At 50.4% G+C, this 12,294-nt stretch overlaps 1 protein-coding gene across 2 annotated transcripts in view; it reads left to right on the top strand.

Annotated features, from left to right (window-relative positions):
• abcb7 (ATP binding cassette subfamily B member 7) overlaps positions 1–12,294 on the top strand; it is a 41,538-nt gene that overhangs the window by 17,879 nt on the left and 11,365 nt on the right. For both annotated transcript variants that reach the window (XM_082974995.1, XM_082974994.1), the window contains 7 exons: positions 1,208–1,296; positions 1,475–1,562; positions 3,241–3,415; positions 3,842–3,999; positions 4,295–4,458; positions 7,838–7,967; positions 8,191–8,362. In XM_082974995.1, coding sequence (XP_082831121.1) covers positions 1,208–1,296; positions 1,475–1,562; positions 3,241–3,415; positions 3,842–3,999; positions 4,295–4,458; positions 7,838–7,967; positions 8,191–8,362 — 976 coding nt within the window. The remainder of the gene's footprint in view (positions 1–1,207; positions 1,297–1,474; positions 1,563–3,240; positions 3,416–3,841; positions 4,000–4,294; positions 4,459–7,837; positions 7,968–8,190; positions 8,363–12,294) is intronic.

Raw genomic sequence — 12,294 nt, 5'->3', positions numbered from 1 at the left:
GACCCTGCCCCTGTACCAACCCTGCCCCTGTACCAACCCTGTACCGACCCTGCCCCTGTACCAACCCTAAACCATGGCTTGGGGGAACAAGTGGTCTCGTAGCCTGTTGGTCTGGACGGTAGCAGAGAGAACAGTCTGACTAGGGTGGCTGGAGTCTTTGACAATTCTTCCTCTGACACCGCCTGGTATAGAGGTCCTGGATGGCAGGAAGCTCGGCCCCAGTGATGTACTGGGCCTTCCTCTGACACCGCCTGGTATAGAGGTCCTGGATGGCAGGAAGCTCGGCCCCAGTGATGTACTGGGCCTTCCTCTGACACCGCCTGGTATAGAGGTCCTGGATGGCAGGAAGCTCGGCCCCAGTGATGTACTGGACTATCCGCACTACCCTTTGTAGCGCTTTGCGGTTAAGGGTGGTGTAATTTCCATACCAAGTGTTGATGCAGCCAGTCAAGATGCTCTCGATGGTGCAGCTGTAGACCATTTAAACTCACTCAAACTACGCTAATTCCAACATACTGATCCTAGCCCAAGTTTATAGGATTTCACACCGATCATGAAAATTTGTCGGGGTCTGCAAAAACGTGGGAAAAGTCATGTTGTGTATGCCCGGCATTAGAGCGTGCGGACTTTGGAGACTGTTCCCCGTGTTAGCATTAGCCCGTGTTAGCATTAGCCCGTGTTAGCATTAGCCCGTGTTAGCATTAGCCCGTGTTAGCATTAGCCCGTGTTAGCATTAGCCCGTGTTAGCATTAGCCCGTGTTAGCATATGGAAAGGAGGCTGGAGTTGATGCTATTATCCTCTTCACACTAATAATGTCATAACTAGTTCAAACGCCGTTGATCCAGGCCGGACCGGCGCCGTTGAACCAGGCCGCATTGAACCAGGCCGGACCGGCGCCCTTACAGCATTAGCAGTAGGAACCAGTCTCACAGTAATAGTTTCCTCTCCAACAGTCCATTTGATGTTGAAATGAGCAGAAATGTAATTTATTTATTTATTACCTTACTGGTGAGTCTAATAGAGAGTCTTGTAATTCACACGTGGTTGGTTAACTTTTGCTATTCTGTTCCAGGTCCGGTAGTCCGTTGGAAGTGATACCTTGATAATGTCTTTATCCACCTCCAGTTTTAATGGCTTTCTCCCTCGTTACTCAGCATTATGTTTTCCTCCTTGGTACAATATTAAAATGTCTCTCTGTCTCTCCAGTATTATAAATGCGGGGTGGAATTTGCTGCGGTGACGCTGGGTACGCTGGGAGCTTATACAGCCTTCACCATTGCTGTCACACAGTGGAGGTACAGTCCACTAGGTTGTTGACAGATGACCTTTACATTAGCTACCTGTTGGTTTACATTGTACTAGGCATATATGTGGTTGGCTTTACTTATAGCTAGCAGTAAAGAAAAGCTGAAGCTACCTTTTCCTGTGAATTCTTCCCAACTGTGTAACCTTGGCGTCCATCTTGTTCTCCAGGACTCGGTTCAGGATAGAGATGAACAATGCAGACAACGAGGCAGGAAACGCTGCGATTGACTCTTTACTGAACTATGAGACCGTTAAGGTGAGACTGTTTCTCTTCCTCTCTGTCGTCCTCTTCCTCTCTGTCGTCCTCTTCCTCTCTGTCTTCCTCTACCTCTCTGTCTTCCTCTACCTCTCTGTCTTCCTCTACCTCTCTGTCTTCCTCTACCTCTCTGTCTTCCTCTACCTCTCTGTCTTCCTCTACCTCTCTGTCTTCCTCTACCTCTCTGTCTTCCTCTACCTCTCTGTCTTCCTCTACCTCTCTGTCTTCCTCTACCTCTCTGTCTTCCTCTACCTCTCTGTCTTCCTCTACCTCTCTGTCTTCCTCTACCTCTCTGTCTTCCTCTACCTCTCTGTCTTCCTCTACCTCTCTGTCTTCCTCTACCTCTCTGTCTTCCTCTACCTCTCTGTCTTCCTCTACCTCTCTGTCTTCCTCTACCTCTCTGTCTTCCTCTACCTCTCTGTCTTCCTCTACCTCTCTGTCTTCCTCTACCTCTCTGTCTTCCTCTACCTCTCTGTCTTCCTCTACCTCTCTGTCTTCCTCTACCTCTCTGTCTTCCTCTACCTCTCTGTCTTCCTCTACCTCTCTGTCGTCCTCTACCTCTCTGTCGTCCTCTACCTCTCTGTCGTCCTCTACCTCTCCTGTCGTCCTCTACCTCTCCTGTCGTCCTCTACCTCTCTGTCGTCCTCTACCTCTCCTGTCGTCCTCTACCTCTCTGTCGTCCTCTACCTCTCTGTCGTCCTCTACCTCTCCTGTCTTCCTCTACCTCTCTGTCGTCCTCTACCTCTCCTGTCTTTCTCTACCTCTCCTGTCGTCCTCTACCTCTCCCTCTGTCTTTCTCTACCTCTCCCTCTGTCTTTCTCTACCTCTGTCTTTCTCTACCTCTCCTGTCGTCCTCTACCTCTGTCTTTCTCTACCTCTCCTGTCTTTCTCTACCTCTCCTGTCTTTCTCTACCTCTCCTGTCTTTCTCTACCTCTCCTCTGTCTTTCTCTACCTCTCCTCTGTCTTTCTCTACCTCTCCTCTGTCTTTCTCTACCTCTCCCTCTGTCTTTCTCTACCTCTCCTCTGTCTTTCTCTACCTCTCCCTCTGTCTTTCTCTACCTCTCCTCTGTCTTTCTCTACCTCTCCTGTCGTCCTCTACCTCTCCTGTCGTCCTCTACCTCTCCTGTCTTTCTCTACCTCTCCTGTCTTTCTCTACCTCTCCTCTGTCTTTCTCTACCTCTCCTCTGTCTTTCTCTACCTCTCCTCTGTCTTTCTCTACCTCTCCTCTGTCTTTCTCTACCTCTCCCTCTGTCTTTCTCTACCTCTCCCTCTGTCTTTCTCTACCTCTCCTCTGTCGTCCTCTACCTCTCCTGTCGTCCTCTACCTCTCTGTCTTTCTCTACCTCTCCTCTGTCTTTCTCTACCTCTCCTGTCTTTCTCTACCTCAAACATCAAAGCATCAATAATAATGTGTGTAGCCTATTCCTACTGGTTGTTTGAATTTGGGATGTATCGTCCCACCACTGTCCCAGAGTCTGTTTTGGAATAGGCTATTTCTTTCTTGACAAGCTGACCAATACAATAGGTAGCCTAAACGTTTCTACTATAGTATTTTGACATAGGCTAGTGTTTTTAGCTGTTCGTTATTCATCTTGTTGGCTGAGGGACAGTAAAATGTGGACAATTTTTCTGACATGATCAAAGTGCACATCGTAATTCCCGCTTCTCTCTGTTCCAGTATTTCAACAATGAGAAGTACGAAGCAGAGAAGTATGATGGTTATCTGAAGAGCTACGAGTCCTCCTCCCTGAAGACCACCTATACCCTGGCCATGCTCAACTTTGGACAAAGTGCCATCTTCAGCGTGGGCCTCACTGGTATCATGGTGCTAGCTAGCAAGGGGATCATGGCAGGTCAGTCTAACCCCTACACCCTAACCCCTACACCCTAACCCCTACACCCTAACCCCTACACCCTAACTAACCATAACTAACCCTAACCCCTACACCCTAACTAACCCTAACCCCTACACCCTAACCCCTACACCCTAACTAACCCCTACACCCTAACTAACCCTAACTAACCCCCTCCACCCTAACTAACCCCCTCCACCCTAACTAACCCCCTCCACCCTAACTAACCCCCTCCACCCTAACTAACCCTAACCCCTACACCCTAACTAACCCTAACCCCTACACCCTAACTAACCATAACCCCTCCACCCTAACTAACCCCCTCCACCCTAACCCCCTCCACCCTAACTAACCCCCTCCACCCTAACTAACCCCCTCCACCCTAACTAACCCCCTCCACCCTTAACTTCCTGTTGTTGTTGACAGGCTCTATGACAGTAGGAGACCTGGTGATGGTGAATGGTCTGCTGTTCCAGCTGTCTCTGCCTCTTAACTTCCTGGGCACTGTGTACAGAGAAACACGCCAGGCCCTGATCGACATGAATACCCTCTTCACACTGCTCAGTATTGACACCAAGATCAAGGTAACGCATTCCAATTGCACCCTATTCCCTATGTAGTGCACTTCCTTTGACTCAGAGCCCACATATCTAGAACACTGTAATTACTGACCAGCTGCACACAGTTTTCCTAAGGGTTTAGGTTCTATACTTATAGTCCAGTATTTGTTCCTCTCGTGTGTCTGTCTACAGGCGAAGGAGCTGGCCCCTGTCCTCCTTGTGACCCCCCCCCCCCCCCCCCCCCCCCCAGGAGGGTTTAAAGGTTAGGTTTAGTCTATAGTAACTAGTCTATCCTAACTCTCCTGTCTCTCTACTCTAGGAGACAGATCTGGCCCCTGCTCTCTCCGTCACCCCTCAAGATGCCACCATCAGGTTTGAGGATGTCTACTTTGAGTACCTGGAAGGACAGAAGGTTCTAGAGGGCGTCTCATTCCAGGTGCCTGCTGGGAAGAAGGTGGCCATCGTAGGAGGGAGTGGATCAGGGTAGGTACTCGTTTAGAAAGGCGTTTTTATTTCCTTAAAACTGGTCAAACTGTTGAGATCGGACATGTTTCCCAGGACCAATATTTCCACTGTTTTGGAGTTGTTGAGTTTTCTACCCGGCCTCTAAACGAAACAGACAACTTTACCGGTGTTGCATTGATAGAATGTCAGAAATTATTTTGGGACGGCAGGTAGCCTGGCGGTTAGAGGAGGAGGCGGGTAGCCTGGCGGTTAGAGGAGGAGGCGGGTAGCCTGGCGGTTAGAGGAGGAGGCGGGTAGCCTGGCGGTTAGAGGAGGAGGCGGGTAGCCTGGCGGTTAGAGGAGGAGGCGGGTAGCCTGGCGGTTAGAGGAGGAGGCGGGTAGCCTGGCGGTTAGAGGAGGAGGCGGGTAGCCTGGCGGTTAGAGGAGGAGGCGGGTAGCCTGGCGGTTAGAGGAGGAGGCGGGTAGCCTGGCGGTTAGAGGAGGAGGCGGGTAGCCTGGCGGTTAGAGGAGGAGGCGGGTAGCCTGGCGGTTAGAGGAGGAGGCGGGTAGCCTGGCGGTTAGAGGAGGAGGCGGGTAGCCTGGCGGTTAGAGGAGGAGGCGGGTAGCCTGGCGGTTAGAGGAGGAGGCGGGTAGCCTGGCGGTTAGAGCGTTGGCCCAGTAACCAAAAGGTTGCTGGATCGAATCCCCGAGCTGACAAGGTAATAATCTGTCGTTCTGCCCCCTGAACAAGGCAGTTAACCCACTGTTCCCCGGTAGGCTGTCATAGTTAAGAACAAATTCTTATTTATAAACTTGCCTAGTTAAATAAAAAAAATACAATTATAATATGCCTTTCCAAATGCCAGGAATTATAATATGGCCTACCAAATGCCAGGAATTATAATATGGCCTACCAAATGATAGTAATTATAATGGGGCCTACCAAATGATAGTAATTATAATGGGGCCTACCAAATGATAGTAATTATAATGGGGCCTACCAAATGATAGTAATTATAATGGGGCCTACCAAATGATAGTAATTATAATGGGGCCTACCAAATGATAGTAATTATAATGGGGCCTACCAAATGATAGTAATTATAATGGGCCTACCAAATGATAATAATTATAATGGGCCTACCAAATGATAGTAATTATAATGGGGCCTACCAAATGATAGTAATTATAATGGGGCCTACCAAATGATAGTAATTATAATGGGCCTACCAAATGATAGTAATTATGCCAGTAATTATAATGGGTCTACCAAATGCCAGGAATTATAATGGGGCCTACCAAATGCCAATAATAACGGGATATTGGTGTGTGTGTAAATGTGGTCAATGGGTGTGAAATCTGTCTCTGTATAAACCCTTATTTAACCAGCTCTACTTGGTAAATAATTGGACGGCAGCTTCACTAATCTGTTCTAGTGTTGAAGTGGAAATGTGCCTCTTATCTTCCTAACCTGTATGTAACTAATCCTCTCCAGGTTGTGGTTTTAACCTTTAACCTCTTGGGGCTAGGTGGGACGCTAGCGTGCCACCCGTGGTGCACTCCATCAACAGCAGGTGCATTTCAAGAGCGGCAAATTTGAATCCAAATAAATGTCAAAATTCAAATTTTTCAAAAATACAACTATGTTACACCATTTGAAAGATAAACATCTCCTTAATCTAACCACGTTTTACGATTTCAAAAAGGTTTTACGGCGAAAGCATAAATTTAGAGTATGTTAGGACAGTACATTTACAAGAGTTGTGTGTAATGTTTTGTCAAGTCAAAGACAGGGTCACCAAAACCATAAAACCAGCTAAAATGATACACTAACCTTTTACAATCTCCATCAGATGACACTCCTAGGACATTATGTTAGACAATGCATGCATTTTTAGTTCTATCAAGTTCATATTTATATACAAAAACAGCGTTTTACTATGGCATTGATGTTGAGGAAATCGTTTCCCTCCAATAACCGGCAGTCAAGTCAGCGTCACAAATTAAATAATTAAAATTAGAAAACATTGGTAAAATATTATATTGTCATTTAAAGAATTATAGATTTACATCTTTTGAACGCAATCAACTTGCCAGATTTAAAAATAACCTTACTGGGAAATCACACTTTGCAATAATCTGAGCACTGTGCCCAGAAAAATACGCGTTGCGATACAGACTAGACGTCATGTTGGGGAGATCTAAAATCGAAAATACTATGTAAATAATCCATTACCTTTGATTCTCTTCATCAGATGTCACTTCCAGGTATCACAGGTCCATAACGAATGTAGTTTTGTTCAAAAAAGCTCATCATTTATGTCCAAAAATCTCCGTCTCGTTAGCACATGATGTAAGCCAGCCGGACTTCTCGTCATGAACGAGGGGAAAAAATATATTTCCGTTCGTTCAAACATGTCAAACGTTGTATAGCATAAATCATTAGGGCCTTTTTTAACCAGAACATGAATAATATTCAAGGTGGACGAATGCATAGCCTTTTATAACGTATTGGAACGAGGGTACCCAACATGAAGTAGCGCGCCAGGTGTCTAATGGGACATCACCGTTCCATGGCTCTTGTTCGGTCAGATCTCCCTCCAGAAGACTCAAAACACTTTGTAAAGGCTGGTGACATCTAGTGGAAGCAATAGGAAGTGCCAAAATATTCCTAAACCCCTGTGTTTTTCAATGGGATAGGTTTAAACTCAATACAACACATCAGGTATCCACTTCCTGTCAGAAAATGTCTCAGGGTTTTGCCTGCCAAATGAGTTCTGTTATACTCACAGACACCATTCAAACAGTTTTGGAAACTTTAGAGTGTTTTCTATCCATATATAATAAGTATATGCATATTCTAGTTACTGGGTAGGATTAGTAACCAGATTAAATCGGGTACATTTTTTTTATCCAGACGTGCAAATGCTGCCCCCTAGACCCAACAGGTTAAACCCTTATTCAGCATCGCTCTGCACCTTTAGTCTCTCTATTTATGTCAGTCCTATTTCCCAGAAGTCATTGGTTCTACGTTCAGGAACAGCACCACGGGAAGAATGGTTCTGTGTTGTTTCAGGAAGGGCACCACGGGAAGAATGGTTCTGTGTTGTTTCAGGAAGAGCACCATAATGATAATAGTTCTGTGTTGTTTCAGGAAGAGCACCATAGTGATAATAGTTCTGTGTTTCAGGAAGAGCACCATAATGATAATAGTTCTGTGTTGTTTCAGGAAGAGCACCATAGTGATAATAGTTCTGTGTTTCAGGAAGAGCACCATAGTGATAATAGTTCTGTGTTGTTTCAGGAAGAGCACCATAATGATAATAGTTCTGTGTTGTTTCAGGAAGAGCACCATAGTGATAATAGTTCTGTGTTGTTTCAGGAAGAGCACCATAGTGATAATAGTTCTGTGTTTCAGGAAGAGCACCATAATGCGTATGTTGTTCCGGTTTTACGAGCCCCAGAAGGGAAACATCTACATCGCTGGACAGAACATCAGAGACGTTGGACTGGACAGCCTGCGACGGGCCGTAGGGGTGGTGCCACAGGTAAAACTGCCTTGATTTGATTAACTTATTGATCCTGTATTAAGTTGACTTGGACAACAATAAACTCCCACAACAATGGGGCAGATGTTGAAAGAACAGTTTTATTTTTGTCCTCTCCTGATGTACCCTCTCCTCAAGTTGAGCTGAAAGTATTGATTGACTGTACCGTTTCCTCTTCTCGCTCGCTCTGTCGCTGTCTCTCTACCCCTTCCTTCCTACCCAGGATGCAGTGCTCTTCCACAACACCATCTTCTACAACCTTCAGTATGGGAACATCAACGCCACGCCAGAGGAGGTGTACCAGGTGGCACGGCTGGCAGGGATACATGACGCCATCCTCAGGATGCCACACGGATACGAGACTCAGGTCGGAGAGAGGGGACTCAAACTCTCAGGTAGGGACGGGGGAGATGCTTGGCGCTGCTGTCTTTGGACAGATAACATGGTAGTAGACTGCTTGTAAAGCCGTAATAATCTTTTGTTTAAAATGATTCAACTTTAACCTTGATAATCTTCCAAATACCATTCAAAGACAACGAATTACAACCAGTGCTTTAGAGAAAACGGACTGTTTGTCAAGTGGAGAAGGACCAGGAGAGGGACCCAGCCTGGTATCTAGTGGAGAAGGACCAGGAGGGGGACCCAGCCTGGTATCTAGTGGAGAAGGACCAGGAGAGGGACCCAGCCTGGTATCTAGTGGAGAAGGACCAGGAGGGGGACCCAGCCTGGTATCTAGTGGAGAAGGACCAGGAGAGGGACCCAGCCTGGTATCTAGTGGAGAAGGACCAGGAGGGGGACCCAGCCTGGTATCTAGTGGAGAAGGACCAGGAGAGGGACCCAGCCTGGTATCTAGTGGAGAAGGACCAGGAGGGGGACCCAGCCTGGTATCTAGTGGAGAAGGACCAGGAGAGGGACCCAGCCTGGTATCTAGTGGAGAAGGACCAGGAGAGGGACCCAGCCTGGTATCTAGTGGAGAAGGACCAGGAGGGGGACCCAGCCTGGTATCTAGTGGAGAAGGACCAGGAGAGGGACCCAGCCTGGTATCTAGTGGAGAAGGACCAGGAGAGGGACCCAGCCTGGTATCTAGTGGAGAAGGACCAGGAGAGGGACCCAGCCTGGTATCTAGTGGAGAAGGACCAGGAGAGGGACCCAGCCTGGTATCTAGTGGAGAAGGACCAGGAGAGGGACCCAGCCTGGTATCTAGTGGAGAAGGACCAGGAGAGGGACCCAGCCTGGTATCTAGTGGAGAAGGACCAGGAGAGGGACCCAGCCTGGTATCTAGTGGAGAAGGACCAGGAGAGGGACCCAGCCTGGTATCTAGTGGAGAAGGACCAGGAGAGGGACCCAGCCTGGTATCTGGTGGAGAAGGACCAGGAGAGGGACCCAGCCTGGTATCTAGTGGAGAAGGACCAGGAGAGGGACCCAGCCTGGTATCTAGTGGAGAAGGACCAGGAGGGGGACCCAGCCTGGTATCTAGTGGAGAAGGACCAGGAGAGGGACCCAGCCTGGTATCTAGTGGAGAAGGACCAGGAGAGGGACCCAGCCTGGTATCTAGTGGAGAAGGACCAGGAGAGGGACCCAGCCTGGTATCTAGTGGAGAAGGACCAGGAGAGGGACCCAGCCTGGTATCTAGTGGAGAAGGACCAGGAGAGGGACCCAGCCTGGTATCTAGTGGAGAAGGACCAGGAGAGGGACCCAGCCTGGTATCTAGTGGAGAAGGACCAGGAGGGGGACCCAGCCTGGTATCTAGTGGAGAAGGACCAGGAGAGGGACCCAGCCTGGTATCTAGTGGAGAAGGACCAGGAGAGGGACCCAGCCTGGTATCTAGTGGAGAAGGACCAGGAGAGGGACCCAGCCTGGTATCTAGTGGAGAAGGACCAGGAGAGGGACCCAGCCTGGTATCTAGTGGAGAAGGACCAGGAGAGGGACCCAGCCTGGTATCTAGTGGAGAAGGACCAGGAGGGGGACCCAGCCTGGTATCTAGTGGAGAAGGACCAGGAGAGGGACCCAGCCTGGTATCTAGTGGAGAAGGACCAGGAGGGGGACCCAGCCTGGTATCTAGTGGAGAAGGACCAGGAGAGGGACCCAGCCTGGTATCTAGTGGAGAAGGACCAGGAGAGGGACCCAGCCTGGTATCTAGTGGAGAAGGACCAGGAGAGGGACCCAGCCTGGTATCTAGTGGAGAAGGACCAGGAGAGGGGACCCAGCCTGGTATCTAGTGGAGAAGGACCAGGAGAGGGACCCAGCCTGGTATCTAGTGGAGAAGGACCAGGAGAGGGACCCAGCCTGGTATCTAGTGGAGAAGGACCAGGAGGGGGACCCAGCCTGGTATCTAGTGGAGAAGGACCAGGAGAGGGACCCAGCCTGGTATCTAGTGGAGAAGGACCAGGAGGGGGACCCAGCCTGGTATCTAGTGGAGAAGGACCAGGAGAGGGACCCAGCCTGGTATCTAGTGGAGAAGGACCAGGAGGGGGACCCAGCCTGGTATCTAGTGGAGAAGGACCAGGAGAGGGACCCAGCCTGGTATCTAGTGGAGAAGGACCAGGAGGGGGACCCAGCCTGGTATCTAGTGGAGAAGGACCAGGAGAGGGACCCAGCCTGGTATCTAGTGGAGAAGGACCAGGAGAGGGACCCAGCCTGGTATCTAGTGGAGAAGGACCAGGAGGGGGACCCAGCCTGGTATCTAGTGGAGAAGGACCAGGAGAGGGACCCAGCCTGGTATCTAGTGGAGAAGGACCAGGAGAGGGACCCAGCCTGGTATCTAGTGGAGAAGGACCAGGAGAGGGACCCAGCCTGGTATCTAGTGGAGAAGGACCAGGAGAGGGACCCAGCCTGGTATCTAGTGGAGAAGGACCAGGAGAGGGACCCAGCCTGGTATCTAGTGGAGAAGGACCAGGAGAGGGACCCAGCCTGGTATCTAGTGGAGAAGGACCAGGAGAGGGACCCAGCCTGGTATCTAGTGGAGAAGGACCAGGAGAGGGACCCAGCCTGGTATCTAGTGGAGAAGGACCAGGAGAGGGACCCAGCCTGGTATCTGGTGGAGAAGGACCAGGAGAGGGACCCAGCCTGGTATCTAGTGGAGAAGGACCAGGAGAGGGACCCAGCCTGGTATCTAGTGGAGAAGGACCAGGAGGGGGACCCAGCCTGGTATCTAGTGGAGAAGGACCAGGAGAGGGACCCAGCCTGGTATCTAGTGGAGAAGGACCAGGAGAGGGACCCAGCCTGGTATCTAGTGGAGAAGGACCAGGAGAGGGACCCAGCCTGGTATCTAGTGGAGAAGGACCAGGAGAGGGACCCAGCCTGGTATCTAGTGGAGAAGGACCAGGAGAGGGACCCAGCCTGGTATCTAGTGGAGAAGGACCAGGAGAGGGACCCAGCCTGGTATCTAGTGGAGAAGGACCAGGAGGGGGACCCAGCCTGGTATCTAGTGGAGAAGGACCAGGAGAGGGACCCAGCCTGGTATCTAGTGGAGAAGGACCAGGAGAGGGACCCAGCCTGGTATCTAGTGGAGAAGGACCAGGAGAGGGACCCAGCCTGGTATCTAGTGGAGAAGGACCAGGAGAGGGACCCAGCCTGGTATCTAGTGGAGAAGGACCAGGAGAGGGACCCAGCCTGGTATCTAGTGGAGAAGGACCAGGAGGGGGACCCAGCCTGGTATCTAGTGGAGAAGGACCAGGAGAGGGACCCAGCCTGGTATCTAGTGGAGAAGGACCAGGAGGGGGACCCAGCCTGGTATCTAGTGGAGAAGGACCAGGAGAGGGACCCAGCCTGGTATCTAGTGGAGAAGGACCAGGAGAGGGACCCAGCCTGGTATCTAGTGGAGAAGGACCAGGAGAGGGACCCAGCCTGGTATCTAGTGGAGAAGGACCAGGAGGGGGACCCAGCCTGGTATCTAGTGGAGAAGGACCAGGAGAGGGACCCAGCCTGGTATCTAGTGGAGAAGGACCAGGAGAGGGACCCAGCCTGGTATCTAGTGGAGAAGGACCAGGAGAGGGACCCAGCCTGGTATCTAGTGGAGAAGGACCAGGAGGGGACCCAGCCTGGTATCTAGTGGAGAAGGACCAGGAGGGGGCTCCAGCCTGGTATCTAGTGGAGAAGGACCAGGAGAGGGACCCAGCCTGGTATCTAGTGGAGAAGGACCAGGAGAGGGACCCAGCCTGGTATCTAGTGGAGAAGGACCAGGAGGGGGACCCAGCCTGGTATCTAGTGGAGAAGGACCAGGAGAGGGACCCAGCCTGATATCTAGTGGAGAAGGACCAGGAGAGGGACCCAGCCTGGTATCTAGTGGAGAAGGACCAGGAGAGGGACCCAGCCTGGTATCTAGTGG

The sequence above is a fragment of the Salmo salar genome, chromosome 05 (genome assembly GCF_965601325.2).
Source record: "Salmo salar chromosome 05, fSalSal1, whole genome shotgun sequence".
NCBI classification, from domain to species: Eukaryota; Metazoa; Chordata; class Actinopteri; order Salmoniformes; family Salmonidae; genus Salmo; species Salmo salar.
The sequence above is the reverse complement of the archived record's forward strand: the minus strand, read 5'-3'. Positions and strand labels throughout refer to the sequence as shown.